The sequence below is a fragment of the Salmo salar genome, chromosome ssa14, assembly GCF_905237065.1.
Source record: "Salmo salar chromosome ssa14, Ssal_v3.1, whole genome shotgun sequence".
NCBI lineage: Eukaryota > Metazoa > Chordata > Actinopteri > Salmoniformes > Salmonidae > Salmo > Salmo salar.
This window is the reverse complement of record NC_059455.1, coordinates 64,197,014-64,216,755: the sequence shown is the minus strand read 5'-3', so window position 1 is coordinate 64,216,755 and position 19,742 is coordinate 64,197,014. Positions and strand designations below refer to the sequence as shown.

General features: G+C 46.7%; 1 protein-coding gene across 3 annotated transcripts in view; it reads left to right on the top strand.

Annotated features, from left to right (window-relative positions):
- Positions 1-6,121: 6,121 nt before the first annotated feature.
- LOC106569973 (poliovirus receptor) overlaps positions 6,122-19,742 on the top strand; it is a 73,604-nt gene continuing 59,983 nt past the window's right edge. For 2 of the 3 annotated variants that reach the window (XR_001320595.2, XM_014141769.2), the window contains exon 1: positions 6,122-6,493. Coding sequence is in view for 2 of the 3 variants with exons in the window: in XM_014141769.2 (XP_013997244.1) it covers positions 6,406-6,493 (88 nt within the window). In the remaining variant the exon portion in view is untranslated. The remainder of the gene's footprint in view (positions 6,494-19,742) is intronic. The other variant, XM_014141770.2, reaches the window with a different exon arrangement.

Below are 19,742 nucleotides of genomic sequence, written 5' to 3'. Positions count from 1 at the left end.
TTGATGGAATATAATTTTTCAGCCTGTCGTTCGCAAGTCTGTTCTGTTCACCATGATGCTTACTGTGAAAGTATAACACATCTATTGGCTATTGAATTACCAAGTGCCTGGATAAAAGCTGTTCTATATTGAAAAGAAACTAGCACAGCGGGGATCTTGACGCAGCAGCCTCACAGATTTCATGGAGCATCAAGATCACCCGTGTGTGCTGAAGCTTCTTTTCAATTCACCATGATATTACCATGACTCAGACTTCAGCCCTCTGGGGGTACATATCCATCTCTGGGTCGTGATAACATTCTCTGGCCTTTATAATAGGTTTTCATCCAGATTGCTTTTTCTCCAATTGGAGCATGTCTGCTCTCAGGTTAGTGAGGTGTGCCCTAGAGCCCTGGTTAACATGATACCAAGTCAGATATGTGCAGACAGACTCACAGACGGCCGAGGAAACAGATTACAGAGGGGGGAAACGCCGCCAGACCCTCAAGGGCGAAAATTACATTGTCCGTGTTTCCATGGCAACACTTATTTTTGGGCCAGCCACAGCGACAGACAAGTGTTACTTCTGGGAACCTTGGAGGTGATGGGAAATGGGACAGCAGAGAGAAGAAAATCTATTTGGCTCAAATAATTGTAGTCTGAGGGAAAATACCATACTGTTATTGGGAGGGTGTTAATGAGAACGTTGAGCTAAAAAGCTATTTAGCGTTTTTATTTTTCACCAGCAGAGGGCTGTGTTGTTCTTTTAAGCGAACTCTGGCTGTTGACATCACTTATAAGTGCCTGGTATAAAACTACCCAAGTCTGGATATATTTATGAAGTCATTCCCAATTATTTTCACTGAAAATCATGTTTTCATACACAATTCAAAGATAATTCAATATTGATATAAGTTACTGCGACGGACAAAATAGGCTTGGGATGGATGGATTACAGTACACTTATTGGCACAGAATATTATCAGACACCCCAGCCAAACAGGTCCAGATGCGAGAGTTTGACCCATACGTGCTCTGGTGCCTGAGAGGTGTGGTGTGACTGACACACAGGCTTACTGAGGCCTGATGGGATCACTCTGGAGCAGCTGCCACTTCCCCCCCAAGAACCTGTCTGCTTACTATTTCCTCCTGACCCCATCCTGACCCTGATTCGGTGGGCCTCCAGCACCAGTCAGAAGAGGAGGGAAAACCCTATTACCCAATAGTACAGCCTGAGAGGTAAGTGCCTGGAACACAATGAAGCCACCGTTCGTAAGCCTTGTGTTCATTTTAATGACTATCAATTACAGTCAAACAATATTAATGGGCCATGAAAATGAATGTCTGATAGTATTATAGAACTCTCGGCGCTATAATGCTTCCAGTTAAAAGTTGAAACTCTTTCTCAATAATTAATAAAACATGGCCAGTAACAACATGTTCTAAGAGTACGATTCTAAAAAGTAAAAATAAATTGACGTTTAGCAGAACCGAGGGCCCACAGGCGGTCAATGGGATAGAGATAGTCCATTCATACATTCATGGCCATGTTTCGTGGTCACGAAATTCTTGCCAAATACTTAACTTGGGTTGAAATCAGCCTGAAACACCTATTACACGTTTCTAACAGTTGTAGAGGGAAGATCATTCCACATGACCAGGCTTTATGTCACTACTTTGATGGACGGCCCTGATGTCAGAGGGAGGGGAGAGTAAGTGTGGCAGTAATTGGACATGACATTTTAATGGCAGACTATCTGTAGTTAGGCTCATCAGAGAGGCTTTAACATGCTGCCTGAGCATACAACACATACTGTGCTGGTATCACAACATGCAATGAAGTGACCACACACACACACACACACACACACACACACACACACACACACACACAAAGGCCATCACTCACACAGCAGCATCTCCCAGTGGGTGGCATGCTTCATTCTCTGAACTCAGTCCACAGGTGGTGAACAGAACAACCATCAGTCTCCAGTCCATCCGAATCTCAAAGCAAGTGGGCTTGTATCTGCACTGTAACATCTTGAGCGATCTAGGGGTCGTGAGGTTAACATCACAAAGAGCAGTTGCTTATAATTCAAAACAATTTGGCTATATCAACCCTTTTAGGGTCTGGGTGTTTGAGTGATCTGGGGTCGTGAGGTTAACACCCCTAGAATAGTTATTATCGTGAATCTTAATATGAAAACAAGATTGTATTTAACGGCACCTATGGGGTCTGTGTTGGAGAATTCTGGGGTTATTGGGTTAACAATGCAAAACAAATGAATGTTTGCTTTCATCAACAGGCTCCCATCTCGCTTTCCCACAGGTAGCATGGCTATTTCTGAGTCATAACAATTGAGTTGAGACTCAGTGGATAAAAGTAAATGGTAGCAATGGCAGGTTGCTTTACTGCAGGCTGTGAAGGAGTGCCCACTTAGTCTTCCACAAGGGTAAACCGCTGTTGAACTGCCAATTATGTGATACACTTGCTCAGCATCCGCTCTGCTGCTTACATAAATGAGTATTCGTGTCTCAATCCATTCTCAGTAATTGTTTTAGCTAAGTCTATATGTGATGGGAGTAAAATGCCTACTATTTCACATGGCAGAGGGGCCAAACAGCAGACATGTGTCAAGTACAAGGGATGTAAAACCCACAGGCTCTCTCACACTGGGAGAGAATGTGAGGAAATTAAACCGGACTGGCAATCTCGCCAGACTCACACATCTAGCCAGCCAGCCCCTGCCTCAATGAGCTCTCCCCCCTTTAATCTGTCCTCCAAACATTGTTTTTTCCCCCTGGGGAGCCGGCTTTCTATTTATGGAGGAGTGTTGAGCGGATGTGAGACGATCAGAGCGCCTGCCTGCCATTGTGTTTGTGTGTGAGCTGTGCATTGTGGATGAGGAGTGGATGAGCGGACAGACAAACAGGGGCCAGCGACGCCGCACAGGGAACAGAACAGATGCAAATGAAACATGTAAAAAAATGGCTAAACATGGACAAACACGACGTACCAGATGCAACAATGACTTCTAGGAGAGGCTCTCTCAGCATGAGGACAAAAGCCTCTCTGTGTGTGTCACATGAATGTATACACTTTAGGTGAGACAAATGATAAACACACAGAAGCTGTAAACACACACACACACACACACACACAGGGCCTCAGTATATATTCACAAAAACACAGCTACCACCCTTGTGCCTGAAACTCAAACCCACACTTCTTAAATCCGGCAACAAGCGCGCTGGAAATAAAAGAGCAGGGAAAACACTAATTAACTGTAAACAAAGTCCACGGTACTAAACTAATGAAGATATTCATGAGTCGGAGAACACCGGGGATGAGTGGCAGAGACACCGAGCGAGAAACAGATAGCAGAAGAGGACTAGAAAAGAGTGGGAGAGAGAGAGAGAGAGATGGGAGAGAGCGAAAGATAGAATGAGAGCGGGAGGGGAAGAAAGAGAGAGTATTTTCAGGAGGGGTGAGAGCCCTTCCTCCCTGGGGCTCCATGTCTCTCCAGCCCTTTAATGTCTTTAATTAAACAGAACAGAAGTATCCGCTGCTCCTTTGGAGTGCCATTACCGAAGCAACACTTAGCTACAGCTCAGCTAATAGGGGAGGGTTCAACTCTAATGATGGCATGAAAAGAAAGGGGGACGAAAGGAAGTCATCGTGGGGAGGGAAAAGACACGCGGGGGGAGGAGAGAGTTGGGGGATGTGAGATCAACACTTCAACAAACTGAAGCAGGCTGCTACGGCTGCTGCTACTTACGGCCGGCAAACGTGTCGCTCCGACTGACACACGATCACATTAAGCGACAGCTTGTTTAATCAATCTGATTCCTCTGAGCCAATCTCTGGCCACAGGGGCAATTTCTCAAATGGCACGGACATGGTCTGGCCGAGAGAGGGGGAGACAGAAGAGGCTACCAAACCTCAGATGCATTTACTGTAGTCGTCTCTTTTGATGACATAGTTTTACCAAATCCGATTTTTGACGGGCAGTTTGTTTTCCAGAGATACTATAGGCATGGTCTTTCTGTTGGTCTGCATGTCACAGTGGAAGGACTAGTCTTCCATTGGAGCCTCCTTGCAGAATGTTGGGTTGAGCCATCAGTAGTGCCATTCAGACAATTGGCAGAGTTTTCTGACAGAAAGGCACATTTTATTTGTTGAAAAAGATTGCCCATTGAACAGTGCATTATTTCAGTGTTTAAAGTTCACCAGCACATCTAAGACAATATCTAGAGGTAGTTGGAGGTAATAACTTTGTTGACCCCCTCTCCCCTTGGTCTCCATGGAGATGACCTTAACACAAACCCTAATAAACCCCAGGGCTAAAGTTAAGAATAATTTTTTGACTAAGACCCTTTAAACCTACATTTGTGCCGGCTAGGTGTTGCAGATGACATGGCCAGCCCAATCTACCCGTGGTTGAGTGATGGTGAACAATGCCTCCATTTTGCCCAGGCACAATGATGGAATCCAGCTCAGCTCTGGCCTCCTGCTGTTTGTTGTGTTCAACCTCCAATCTCTGCCATGTCAGCAGGCTCCTTATCGTGATGGACAGCCACCTCTCACCCACCGCTCCACGTGTTTGCAGATTGAAAGATTATCTGGCAACCTGCGGGTTCCCTTCCCTCTTAGAAAAACATACAAATCTTTATCCTCACAAATCAGATGGCAACCATATGGGCCTTGGGGCTTGTTGGAATGGGAATGAAAACGGAGGACCACATATACAATTCAAGGACTCCTGTACAAAGGAAACAATGAGGGAGAGAGCACTTTGCTTGCTCGCCTAGCTCCAGCAGTGGAACAAAGCATCTTGGGTAAATAACACAATAGGTGTCTGAGTTGACAGCCAGATAGGGAGTGGTAGTTGATTTATATTCCTGCCTGGAAGGAGATTGAGGAGCCAAGGCCAGGACGACCTGAACGTAAGGCGATGGATGTGGCCGCAATTGCATCAAATTGACAACAGATGGCACACTGTCGTTGGTGATTTGTATGCTGTGTACACCCACACACGGGGGTGGTCACTAGTTTAGAGGACAGAAGGTTTTCGATGCTCCACCACTATTAATTATTTGATTGAGAGTATTGCTAAGACAGAGAGTCAGCTGGTGAACACTATGATAATGAGCTGCTAATAGCAAAGCATCTCACAGCTTGTGGTCATACCAATCACAGGGCCATATTCTGAGGCAACATTCTCCTCTGAGCGACATGTATACATACATAACGAGGTTATGACGGCGTGTTTATGCATAGATAGTTAAATAGGTGAGGTCTTGGATACAAGTTGGGAAATTAGGTTAGGACGAACAACACCAGTCTATAATCATCAATAGACTGAATGCCACATTTTGTGCAGATTGTTGATGATGAAAATCAAGCAACTAATTGTCAACTGCTCCTTATTTATTATTTTACTAGTTGCCCTTATTAAAATTATTGGGGAGTGCCTTTGATCAACCGAGGATTTAAATGAATATATGTATGCACTCAATTCTGTAAATCACCCTGGATAAGAACGCCTGCTAAATGAGAAAAAAACCACAACAACATTAAATGAAAGTCAAAATCTTATGAAACAGCTGGTCAGCTATAATATTTGTTCTGCAAATATTATTTTGAGGACGTTCCTGAATTGCATGCTTTATAGTAATGAGTGTTGGTTGTGGTGGGAAAGTTGGTGGTGATGAATTTAACGGCAGCATTTTGATATGTACCTCTGCTGCCTTTCAACCAGTGGTCTCAGCATATACAGTACATATTAATCATTTGTTGCCGCTCACTCAAAATAGCCCAATTATCCACTGTGTAGCCCACCACTGTGATATCATTCATGCCATATCATACAGGGGAAAATGTATATAAAAGACAGAGAAAATGGATCTCTATGGGGTCCTATATTTATCCACAAACCATATAGGTCAGTGGAATAAGAATGTTCTCTATTGGAATAATACAACAACAAAAATAGGCTGTATGAATTCCTATGTGGAAGTTTAGAGACACGTTTATTTTCTTAACTTCTCAGATCGTTTTGGTGTTTTATTGTGACATCACAATCAATCTCCCAGAATGCGTGGGAATGCTGAGTGGAACACCATCGTGACTTTCCTTTCCGTTCAACAGTAACCAACGCACGGTAGACCTACCTGTACGCGCTCCGTCCGCCCCACACTGGGAGGGGTTTTCAATGCTGTTGTGCGACTGTCAAGAGTCACTGTAATTTGAAATCGAGGAAATAAGACGTCGGACTGAAGAGCGAACGGTCCGTACCCATAACTTACCGACTCCCGGTCTGTTTTGCGGTTTATTCCTATTCGATTTTTCCCCCCCGGAGAAATCAGTCAAGGAATATTCATTGCGTTCTGGTGTGGATTTCATGTTCACCCCGTCTTGTTAGAATGGCGAGAGACTGCGCGAAACATTGCCCCGTATCACCAATGAAAAACAGTTTGTTGGTGATAGCAGCGATCCTTCTGATTATACAAGGTAAGAAACATGAACATTAACTTCTATTCTGTCCTCTCAGGTTATCTGATTAGCCTACCTCTCTCTGCGTGTTCTTTATCTGTTACTATGGGCCACGTTCATTCAAAGGTTCGGTATCGGCAACCGAAAATGTGCCATATAGAGCCATCCACCGTCCCGTGTGAAAAGCATGCACATTGTGCGGTTCACCCACACGGTCATACACGATTTCAGAGGTGACGGTGGTGGGTTTCTCAAGACCTGTTGTGCAAGTTGACTTGTACACAATACGGTCTGGTTGCTTTTATCCCGAGTTTTGGTACGCCATGTTATGCATACAAGGTGTGGCCTCTGGGGGTATTTAGACAGCAGGTGGGATTGTTCTGAATCGCCTTACCGGTCTGCATGTTCCGTTTCTACTCCCCGGTTGATTTCCTCAGGTCTGTTCAGGTAACATGTTTCGTTCAGACAATCGTGATCTGGCTGATCATTGACGCGAGCAGAAGTGAAGTCAGAAAATAAGATGCAGGGTGTTGCTGTACAACAGTCAGCCAATACTAATGGTAATGGTCGTTTTGTGCGGTGTCCTCTATCATAGCCCCAAATCTTCAATGTCAAAACTGTCCAATTTTAAGATGGTAACTGAATTAACTACAAAAGGAAGATGGTAACTACATATACCCTCAGCACTTCTTTGTTTTAGCCTTTTATAAAAATGGCAATTGTCATGTGTCCAAGAACTCACCTGCATGCAGCGCAATTGAAGAGTGGGTTGACTGCAAGCCTAACAATCAAAACCTGAACATGGATATGAAAAAGTATGAGGTCACGTAAGGTTGGACTGGTGTTTGACCAGAGAGAGTACAGCTGTCTTGTTAGGGTTTAGGGCTATTTGATTTGAGGGTTTTGATGGTTGATCACGCAGTGCATGCACAGTGTTGCGTAGCCCTAGTCTATTTGTGTTTACATTTACTGTAGCGTGATTGTTTTAATCATATTGAGTTTCTGGGTCGAGGTTTGCATGGGTTTATAGGTCAAAATACATTTTGAGCTGGGTTTCCTTGATACTCTTTACTGGCAGGGATTAATATGGGGTATTGAGGTGTCCATCTTGTCGGTTTCTAGTGTTCTATTTGATAAATGTTGAATTCAGGCCAGGGTTGTGAAAAATAAATCCGTTGTGTGCTGTCATGTTTTTTTTGTAACCCTAAGCATATTTCAGTTCTCTAGGAATTCTTCTTGCTCTTTTTATGCCCATACAAATCCTTACAAACAGGTGTCAGTATAGTAAGACCTGACAGTATGAATTGAAGCGAAACAATTTCTGAATGTTTACGATTTCAGAGCTCAAGCGACATTTATAAAGCATCACGAATACACTTAATATAACAAACACTCCCCCATCCTATACCCACACCCACATAAAAAAAACATTCCAGCCCTTTCACAGCATGCCCATTCTCTCTCTCTAGCCTATTTTCAGACTGTGCTCCAGCTCCCGTCCGGGCCCTTTGTTGGAGCGGCTTTAGTCATTGGTGAATTAAAAGGCCCAATGCCCCCTCCATCTCCCCCCTGAGTTCTGGGCCCCATTGTTTATAGATGTCTGGTTTGTCAGAGACTCTGGCAGAGGGGGTGGGGAACTCAAACTGCGAAAATGTTTAGACAAAAGTCCCTGCACGTCCTCAGCTCAACCAAATCAGGCCTAGGGGAATGTATCCACCGTTTCCTTGTTGCATGTAGAGGTTTTCAGGTGTGTTCAAACACAATAACCAACTCTATTATAACAGCATTATCAAAATAATCATTTTAATTCATTTTTTATTAACAGTAAAACCGTCTCCAATGATTACTGTGGAATAACCCAGATAATCTTACAGGGAAATGGAATAGACCTGCACCTGCACAAATGGGTGAAGATATGCCATTAGTTAACGAATGCAAATAGATTCATACATGACCAGCCTTACGGAGGAGTAATGAGATTCGACTGAGATGTGTACACCATAAATAAATTCCTTCTCCACCATTGAGTAACTTCTAAATCGTTTGCAGCAAGTTGGTTAGGTCAACCCCTCTTCCTGATGCAACCGAGATGGTGGCCGATAAGCTACAGATTTTTTATTTTCTTTCTCCCAGTCTTCAAAAACCTCTCCACCCACCTGCAGTTTGAGATAAAACGGAGGCTAAAGAGATGGATTTCTGAGTGGGCTCGGAAAACAACTCTTCTCTCGCCCGTCCATGTGCCCTCTGCCTAAATCAGAACGTCTGACTTGGCTCCCTGCGACTCTCCTGCGCTAAGCATGTCATTCTCATTCTGCACACCAACATCTCTCTCCGCCAGTGTCGGGGTGAAAATGTATTCGCAGCACTTCTCTATTTAAAACAGACACAGAATATAATTGTTTTTTTTTCTCGCTGGGCCAGTGCAAGCCTTATTAATTACTTTTATATCCCTCAGCAATTCCGGGGGTTGATTTGAAAATTGTGCCTGACAGCTGCAGCACAATGCTTGTCCTCGCCACTTCAGTGTGCTTTCCTACAAGCACTTCATCACGACATTTAGTCTCTGCAGACGTGGGGACCGCTCTGTCTGGCTGTTGAAAGGCATGACAAAAACACATGCTGATTTGTCTTGATGGTCGAGGTCGTAACCCCTCTATGATATGTAATAGACGGTCTACGGTCTCTGGTCTGGATCAAACAGGAGCCGAGCACCGTCACTTTTCCCCACCGCCTTTGTATCAGTTCACTTTTGTTGAGTCTATAGGCAACTTGAACTTGAGGACTAAACACAAATGGATCTAGTTGCTTCCTGTAGAGAGATCTTATTACCACATCCTTCGCCTTCTGATTTTAATTTGTGCAGCTCCCTCAACCCTAGGCATCCAAGCAAAAATGGAATGGAATAAAATGATGGGGAAAAAAACGAAAACATGCATTTTTGCCAGGATGCATTTTTATGACTCTTGAGCGAAAAATAGATTAAAAAAAAATATATATCTCAACTAGTGGCAAAGGTCCCATGTTGTCTTTGGTAGCAAACAAAAACATAAAAAATGTTGCTTCCATTTTCCAGTGGGTTTGGCAAATGAAACTGACAGGCATGTCTTGGCCCGACAGTCTTAACCCCAGTCTATTTTCAGGCTTTTAGAAATGTGACGAGAGCCTAATAGCGCGGGAGGTTTCTATGGTGATTACTTTGGGGGGGAGGGGGGGGAGACTTCGCCCAATTTTCACACTGGGTGAGTGATTGCCGCAGAGTTTGCTAATAAGATGCATTCTCTTTTCAAGTATGCTCTGTTTTTGCATGTCATTTCTAGTAGTCCCAATCCGATGTACCTGGCGTATAAAATCCAGGCCTACACAAATGTTTAGTTAAGACCGTTTAACTGGTGAGTGCGGAAGGGGAAATGTGAGCACATGCTAAGGTGACTTACTGTTTGCAGCATCACACATTTGTACACAGGAGGCTGGCAGAATCATCCAGCCACACGGCACTGAACACAGTTAATCAGACACGGGCGTGATCTGATCCAACTGGAACACGGAACAGTCGGAATAACACCATCGAGCCTCCGCATTGAACTTGACAAGTTAGGGGGAATTGCCAACCTCTTGCTATTCCTGGAACTTTTTATAGCTTCTGAGTTTATTGCTCTGCGAACACTGCCGCTCCCTGTTGAGTGTCAAAATGCTTCTGGTTTTCTCGGAATCAGCCGCCGGAGCGGGATGCCTCCTTGGACCGTGTCCACTGGAGACTATGGAGGAAGACACGGCTCCGGGGCTTATGACGGCGCCGTAGAGGGAAACCGGTTAAGGCATTTTAGTGTGTACCATTTCACCCACCTAGAATAAGTGGTAATGGCAGCGACCCTCCACAGGCTCTGGTTGTTTCACCCGCTGATATGCAGTACATAACCCACCACCAGTGCCGTATTCTGGGGAGCACCACAACAAGCCAAGGTGACTGCATGCTATGTAAGGCATGGCAGTAACGCCGTCGTTGGCGCGCCTGCTTTCAGACGGCTCGTTACGCCTCCTTATCCAAGCCCCCCCGGCCAGCTTGTTTGTTGGGTGGATTACAGAAGGGGATGGCATGAATTCCTCCTTTCAGGTTTTTTTTTGTCTGTCTTTGACTCACGGATGATGCAGGCTGGACTCTGCCAAAGGGAAGACATGGCAGGCCTCCCACCTCCATCATCATCAGTTGCTATCGCTCAGTCGGTGTGTATCACATGGTGTGAAGCTCATCGCGTGGCCCCTGGTGATCAGAATGCAAGCTTCCCCACAGCTGGAGGTCATCTGCCTTTCTGGCTGAATTTGAAGAATTTCCAGATTAGTTTCGCGGCAAGGTTCACAAGTTCATTGGCAGCTGTTTGTATGTATTTGTGTATGCGGTGGTTTCCGTCCACAGCAAATATATTGTTTGTCTGGAAAGCACTGTAGCAAGGGTTTTGAATCAATACAGGTTAAGGTTACCCATTCGCTCACTCATCCCATTGCCTTATATGGCCAGTGGAGCGAGACGGCACAATTATGGTGGTTGGCAGGGTTGTTTAACATAATCGCTCTCTCAGCCTCTCTCCTCGCTGCTGTCTTTCTCCACTCTTGCATTTATGATCATCATCCCTCCCTTCCTCTTTGTCTTCCATTCTCTCTCGCTCTCTCGCTCTCTCGCTCTCTCGCTCTCTCTCTCTCTCTCAAAAAATCAAATTGTATTTGTCACATGCGCCGAATACAACAGGTTCACCTTACAGTGAAATGCTTACTTACAAGCCCTTAACCAACAATGCAGTTTTAAGAAAAATCCCCCCCCAACAAAAAATATATTATAAAAGTAACAAATAATTGAAGAGCAGCAGTAAATAACAATAGTGAGGCTATATGCAGGGGGTACCGGTACAGAGCACAAGATCTCTCTTGTGCTCAATCTTTTCTCTTTCACGTCTCCCACTCTCTGTTCAAAGTGCGACCAGATAAGCAGTGAGTAACGGGAAGGTGTTAACTTGTGCCTTTCAGGCATGCAACAGATTCCTTGGCCTGTGCAAAGGTGATTAATAAATGTTTCATTCAACATTTTCCCAGGAATTTATGCTCCAGCCAGGCATAATGTGCCTCGATAGCAGGAATTGGTTTCTATTGATTGGTTTATTGTCGACGTTAAGTAAGCCTCGCAGTCTGCGGACGGTCTGCTCAGTGCTGAGAAATGCTGTCTGAAATGACAGTCCTAAAAACCAAAAAAAAACATCTCGCCCTCTTTTCCTGTAAAAGGCTTACCAGCGTGATTACTTGTGAAAAGCGAAATTGGCTTTCTGCCCTCTGTCTTTCTCCAACTGCCATTCTGTCTCTCCCTCACACATTAAAGGCCGTCCTCTAAGATGAATCCCTGGCACCCTCCCTGGCTCTCTCTGTTGGGTTGATCCTTTCTCTCTTTCATATTTTCCCCCTGAAATCCCTCCATCTCTCGCTGACTCGGTGGCTGAGCGGGTCAGGCATGGTCATGTTTATTTGAGTGCTTATCTGTAATGGTGACCCTCAGACCGAGGCCATAAGCCTCCATCTATTGCCGTGTCTCTCTCTCTCTCTCTCTCTCCACCTCTCGCCACGTCCAATCTTTCACTCTTTGTGCTCGGCCTCTCCAGCCACCATTTCCTTATCCATCCCTTCTCTCTCTCTCTCTTTCTCTTTCTCTTTCTCTCTCTTTCTTTCTTTCCTTCCTATCTTTTCAAGCCATTCCTCTGCACACCTTCCTCCCCAAGTCTGGACGCCTACACACAGCAGAGCAGATTAGTTGGACTGTCTCTCTTCCTCTCCCCCTGCTCAATTCAATTGAGTTTACCGTCTTGTCTTGATCAATATGCCCAGATTTTTTTTTTTTTTTCCAAACTATGTACATAGTGCAATAATATCTAAGAGAAAGCGCTACTCGCCCTCCATATCTCGTTCTCGAATTTCCCAGTTCTGTCATAGATTATTTGTCTGCTGCTGTCATTCTGACACATGATTTTCAGCCTGAGTTGTTGAACCCAGATATCATAGTTCAAAAGGATGGAAGAAGTGCTTATTTGAACTATCTTCCCCTAAGGACTTTCCTGTCCCCCCCTCCTCCATCCGTGATGTTGCAGCTGTCTCGCTCTACGTTGTCCTCGCTGGGAGAGAGAGGAGAGAGAGTTCAGGGAGAGAGAGTTCACTGAGAAAAGGCCCCTGCAGTTGACACCCCATAACGACCAACAATGATTACAGTTAGTATTGTTTGTTCATTCGCTGTTCTCGCCGGTCTGTGTTTGCTAATCTCATTTTCATTTCCTTTTACAATTAATATTTTTTTTAAAAAAGAAAGAAAGAAAAGAAAAAGGATTTTCAACAGCGTGCCTCTTTTCAGCACTTAGACCCGTGGCCAAGATGACGTTTCTCCCCGTTCATAATGAATGAAGATATAAAAAAAAAAGTATTTCTTCTGCCTGAAAACGTATGCCAGCTCAAACATTGTCTTTGCACCATAAATCAGAACAATGTAGCACAGACTAATTGCAGTGTCGCGTTTTGATGATTAATTAACGTGGCGTGTCAGAGCCTCTCAGAACCCCTACTGCTGCCTGACTCACACTTCAGACTTTAGTAGGGGGGAGGGGGGATTGTACTGTGTGTATATAGGGTGCGTCTGCACTGAGCGGACCTAGACAGACCTGTCCTGCAGGTACGACTTCCTACCCGGTGCCCTTTTCCCTCCTGCCTTCGGAAGTCCGCAAAGCCCTGCGCCGGGGGACTGTGTGACAGGTCATCTGCTGTCCTATTCATCATGTAGTCTATCTGGGAAAATGGAGCCCTGGCCTCTCTAGACAGAATAGACTGCAAATGTTTTCCCTCCCACCATCACTGTGACGGAGCATTGGGAGGGAGAGAAGAGAGTGCCGAACCTGTAGGAGACAAGCTCTCCCGCTGTTTTGGGATCTGTTCTCCCCTGCCCCGAACTGTAGCTCTTGGGATTGATGGATGAAAAATAAAACATCTGGATCAGATCCACCTTTAAGTGGCTCTTTTTTTGTTGTTGTGTGTTTTATCCTGCGAAGCGGCACTCCAGAGAGGAGCACATGTTTTTGTTGTCGTTGCCACTCATGGAGGTGAATAGCTACTTTGCTGGGGTTTTGACCCCCATTAGACCGTCGCTTCTTTGTCGCGTGGCCCCCAGCCTGTCGCCGCGATCATCAGACCTTGTGTAAATGTTCTTCCATTATGGCGTGAAAGACAAGTGGGCTTCACTCCAATGAAATTCAGTTTCCAACAATGAACATCTATCTCTGTTCTATATCTAGAATGTACTGTAGGGAACCTGGGCTGGACCGGGTTTAGAGAAACCATGTTTGTAAAGAGGTATCGTCAATAGGTAAGAGAGAAAGGGTGCGCAGTACTTCACTTTCTTTTCATAAGGACAACTAACAGCTCTGGAAGAGCAACGTAGCACTAATTCATTAACTCAAGGCCAAGCACGACTGCAGAGAATTAAATGTTATTCATGTGGGTGGAACCCCCCCCCCCCCAACCGATATTTAAGCCGCCCTGTTAATGTATGGAAATAACAATGCTGCTAATGATGATGATAGTGCACTGACGAAGTCAAGGCCGACTACGCAATCCCAAGGGACTTCCCAAACTCGCGCAGTGGTCCAACAATCGTTCGTTTTTATTTCATTGAGTCTGGTAAAAGCCCCTGAATTTCGTGACCTTTTCCACTCAGTCGCTAATTATATACCCAGGATGAGAATTGCCACCAGATTAGAAGAGCTTTCCCAGCGACACGACAATGGAGGGCTAACCGACCATGTTTTTTTTTTCTCCTCTCAGTGAGGAACCTGGTGCTAAATCAAAATGGTTTCCAGTCTTAATGGAGCCTTGACAGTATTGAGCTGTGGGGTCGAATCAGACCACTCTCCATGTGTGGGAAGAGAAGACAGTGACACATACCAGATAGAGGTCAACGGAGGTCAGACAGGATAAGGTAACGGTGGAGTGGGCGCCGGTATCTCCCTTGGACAGAAAACGGTGGGCGGACGACGACAGGAGAAACCTGAGGAGAATGTGATGCCGATGACTCCGAGGGGGTTTGTGCCTTGGAGTTGTCGCTGAAGAAACCGGATGAGTGAAGACTTCTGAGGAAAAAAATAAATAATAATAATTCTGTCCAGCTTTGCTATTTGCCGTATCGCTGCACATTCTGCCTGTGGAGAGCATTAGTGCGTGTTGCTGAAGACCTCCCCTGAACTAAAAACCACCCCCCGGGCCCCTGAGGGCCTTTTCCTTCCCCGGTTCCCCCCTTTATTGGGGCCTCGCGGTGCAACCGAGCTGTGTTTATGATTACTGTGTGCTTGGGCGCAGCGCGTGCCAGTATTTTGGGGAGCTGAGGGGGGGGGGGGGTATTCTGGGCATGCGTCCACGTTCTGCCTCTGGAATCATCTCCGCGGAGTATCCCCCAAACCCCCTCAGGCGCCGCCCGGTTGGCCGCGACCCAACTCTTCATTCCTATATCCAGACGCAATGCTTTGTGCTTTTTTTGCCCTTCGTCACGTCCCCTCTGCGTGTGCTTACACTCCGTTTGCAGCCGAAGAGTTTGTCAACGATTTTCATTAATTCACCATCATCACTAGGCCCGGGGCAAAGGGACTACTTTATTCCCACTCTGTTCTCCCTCTCTTCTCCTGCTCTCTCCCAGAGACGGGCTGAACGTGCTGCAGGCTGTGAGCAGACAGAGGGATGAGGAGAGTGAGGGGAAGAGGAGGCAGTGACGCCAGCCAAAATTAGAGCTATGACACTCCCCGATTTAAACACATTTAAATAGACACCGCCTTGGGAGGGAGCAGAAGAGTAAAGGAGGAGGGGGACGGTGCCTGCACGTCATGCCCACAGGAACGTTTTCGCCCTCAAATGAAATACTTAAGCCGGCATAGATTAATGCACTCTGTGGAAATGTGGCCCTTCTGTACCCGCCGTCTCCATGTCGAAACGCTCCCCTTCCGCTTTGTCTCGCTCTCTCGCAACCCCACCTCCCCTGTTCTCTCTCTCTCTCTCTCCAACCCCATCTCCCCTGTTCTCTCTCTCGCAACCCCACCTCCCCTGTTTCTCTCTCTCTCTCTCTCTCTCTCTCTCTCTCTCTCTCTCTCTCGCAACCTCACCTCCCCTGTTCTCTCTCTCTCTCTCTCTCTCTCTCTCTCTCTCTCTCTCTCGCAACCCCACCTCCCCTGTTCTCTCTCTCTCTCTCTCTCTCTCTCTCTCTCTCTCTCGCAACCCCACCTCCCCTGTTCTCTCTCTCTCTCTCTCTCTCTCTCTCTCTCTCTCTCGCAACCCCACCTCCCCTGTTCTCTCTCTCTCTCTCTCTCTCTCTCTCGCAACCCCACCTCCCCTGTTCTCTCTCTCTCTCTCTCGCAACCCCACCTCCCCTGTTCTCTCTCTCTCTCTCTCGCAACCCCACCTCCCCTGTTCTCTCTCTCTCTCTCTCTTCGCAACCCCACCTCCCCTGTTCTCTCTCTCTCTCTCTCTCTCTCTCTCTCTCTCTCTCTCTCTCGCAACCCCACCTCCCCTGTTCCCTCTCTCTCTCGCAACCCCACCTCCCCTGTTCTCTCTCGCTCTCTCTCTCTCTCTGTTTACCTCTTAAACCCAGCCCTCCATCTACTCTCTGTTTGCCTCTTAAACCCAGCCCTCCATCTGCTGTCTGTTTGCCTCTTAAACCCAGCCCTCCATCTACTGTCTGTTTGCCTCTTAAACCCAGCCCTCCATCTACTCTCTGTTTGCCTCTTAAACCCAGCCCTCCATCTACTCTCTGTTTGCCTCTTAAACCCAGCCCTCCATCTACTCTCTGTTTACCTCTTAAACCCAGCCCTCCATCTACTGTCAGTTTACCTCTTAAACCCAGCCCTCCATCTACTGTCAGTTTACCTCTTAAACCCAGCCCTCCATCTACTGTCTGTTTGCCTCTTAAACCCAGCCCTCCATCTGCTGTCTGTTTGCCTCTTAAACCCAGCCCTCCATCTACTCTCTGTTTGCCTCTTAAACCCAGCCCTCCATCTACTCTCTGTTTGCCTCTTAAACCCAGCCCTCCATCTACTGTCAGTTTGCCTCTTAAACCCAGCCCTCCATCTACTGTCAGTTTGCCTCTTAAACCCAGCCCTCCATCTACTCTCTGTTTGCCTCTTAAACCCAGCCCTCCATCTACTCTCTGTTTGCCTCTTAAACCCAGCCCTCCATCTACTCTCTGTTTGCCTCTTAAACCCAGCCCTCCATCTACTCTCTGTTTGCCTCTTAAACCCAGCCCTCCATCTACTCTCTGTTTGCCTCTTAAACCCAGCCCTCCATCTACTCTCTGTTTGCCTCTTAAACCCAGCCCTCCATGTCTTATGTTATATGATATTCTTTAGCTCATTCTGGCACAAACTGCCTGATTATTTGCTTTTTTCAAACCATTCCCCTCTTTAGCAGACATGCTCTCAATCTCTCCTTTCCCCTGTGTTGAAGCCTCTCCCGCTCCTGCACCTCAGTAGGTAATTAGTGTTCACATAGTTGCTCCAATTCGCAGTAACGTCTGTCTGTCTGTCTGTCTGTCTGTCTGTCTGTCTGTCTGTCTGTCTGTCTGTCTGTCTGTCTGTCTGTCTGTCTGTCTGTCTGTCTGTCTGTCTGTCTGTCTGTCTGTGTCTGTGTCTGTGTCTGTGTCTGTGTCTGTGTCTGTCCTTGTCCTCTCTCTGCAAATGAGAGAGGCTGGTACATCACATCCAGGTTGAAGTGCCCTACTTTCCCACACCTCCACCCCATGTTTATTTATTCAGATGTGAACGGGAGGGAAGTGAAGGAGAGCAAATGTGAGGGGGGGAATGCAATGGGCCCTCCAGAGTGACCAACATGAGGGGAGCATTTCTGGCATTCCATTCTTCGTTAGTGCGGTCAGCCTCCAGATAAAATGGTTAAAAGATTACAGATTAAGTTCAACGTAAAGCCAACGGAACTCAGTTTCTCAATGAGTTAAACTTCAGGGAATGGTACACCGCCTCCGCCAAGCTCGTTTCCAATTGGGGTAGTGGTGGACAAGAGAGCCAATTTGGCATCTCGGCAGACACTTTCAATGACTGTGAATGGAACAGTCACTCTATCCTGGGCCACCGTCTCAGTGGTAGTTTAGTATCGCTCAGCGGACACTCCTTCCTTCCAGAACAAATGTGGGCTAATGTGTCATCATATCGCTACGAATCTCTAGTGACACCGCTGCCATTGACCCCGACAGACACACTCGCACACAGACTGTCACTCTGGGTCTTTGTCACTCTAGTTGTCTGCCAGATAAGCTGTGCCGCGGTGCCGCCTCCCATCGGCTAAGGCAGCGGATGCTGGAGAGGGTCCATGCCCCCGGCACTGTTGGAATAAGCATTGTGACGGCTCCATTAGCCGTGATGGCTACAGGACTTCGTTAGACAGTACCTACACTGTAGGGGGAACCATGCTGGAGTTTACAGGAACAGGACAGGCTGACGCTGGCGTGAACCTATTTAGCGATCACACCGGGAGCCCGAGCGGAGGCTTTGTTTTGCCACGCAGGCATCCTCCTGAAGCGGTGTCCATAACAACTGACCCAGAATCAGAAGTAAGGGCGCTTCATACTGTGGTGTAGGTTTGGATCAGAGGATGCTCGGGCTGAATTCGAAACTGCATAGGGAAAACAGTTGGGTAATCTGCCTCTATTTACCCACTGGGATAACGACACACAGGTGTTGATGAATAGGGAGATAGCGAAAGAGAGATCTGACAGGAAGAAATCAGAGGAGAGGGGGAAAAAAAAGAGGTGGTGGGAACTGTGTGAAGAACCAGAATGGGGTGAATGGTAACAGCGAGTGAGAACAGCAGGAAAGAGCGAAACTACCGCAGCAGACGAAAGGAAGTAGTCGAAGGGAGAGATAATGGAGGGAATTGTACTGCGTTAACAGAGGAGATGATCTGTCACTGAGACGGAGGGCGGAACAGAAGGCAGAGAGGAGAGAGGTGGGGTGGCCTCATAAGTAATGCAATCGAAAGCCGGGGAGGGGGGAGTGCTAAGCTGACAGGGAAGGTGTCTACGGTTCTCCGTAATGAGCTGAAGTGATGAAGGTCAGTACTCTGGGAGAGCACATCAGAGAGGGGGCGAGACTGGGGTGATGATGAATGGGGAGGCCTGGCGTGGGAGATTTCCACAGAAGCCAGTGGGGAGAGTCGGAGGCTGTTTCGCATCGTCGGAGCTGAGCGGCAATCTGCACAGATGTACTGATCTGACACTGAAACGGATGGACTCAAACGCCCCGTGAATCGACATCAGTAAATTCCAATGATGCAAGGGTTCTTCTACAGCCCTCATTGGTTAGAATTTAATTGAGCTGAATCGGTGCCGAGCTACTGCTCTAGCTGACAGTGAAATGGATAGACTCCACACACCCTGTGCATCTCTATCCGTGAGTCGGGTGATGCAAGGATTCTGTGCAGCTGCCCATTGAATTAGGGTCGAGCCAAATGGCCAGATGAAATGACCACTGTTGCTCTTGCTGAGTGGGTAGATGGACGGCTCAATTGTTCTGCGTGGACCTCGGCTACTAAATAAACACACCAAGATAAAATCGGGAGAATAACAAAACACAATTTTTCGCATCATGGGCATTTCCTCTGGTGAAGACCTCACACGGCGTGCAGCCGTTTGCTCAGCTCACAGACCTTGGCCAGGCTAGCATGTTAGACCACACAGAAAATAGACCAGCCTGAGTTTCCTGACCAGTTTTGTTTTAGTGGTCTTTTCTGCCCTAGTTTTTTGATGAATGTGAGAAATCAGTCCCACGGTCATAGTGGTGAACATGCTGCTACATGAAAAGGGCTCAAGTTCCATTGACTCTGTAAGCTGATACCCACGCAGGGCGCATATTCCCAAAGCGGTGGGTGAATGTGGAGAGCACCGCTTCACTAGTATTTTTATATGAGGATGTTTATGTTAAAATCAGACAGGGTAAAGACCTTGGTAGACCCCAGTGACTGTGTACACTCACTTGGCCAGTTTATTAGGTACACCCATCTAGTGCCGGGTCGGACCCCCCTTTGCATCCAGAACAGCCTGAATTCTCTGGGGAATGTATTATAGGTCGGAAACGATCCACATGGATGTTGGTCCATGCTGACGTGATGGCATCACGCAGTTGCTGCAGATTGGATGGCGCTACACCACTGCCAACCACCTGTACCGTTGATACCAGGCAGGATGGGTCCATGGACTCATGCT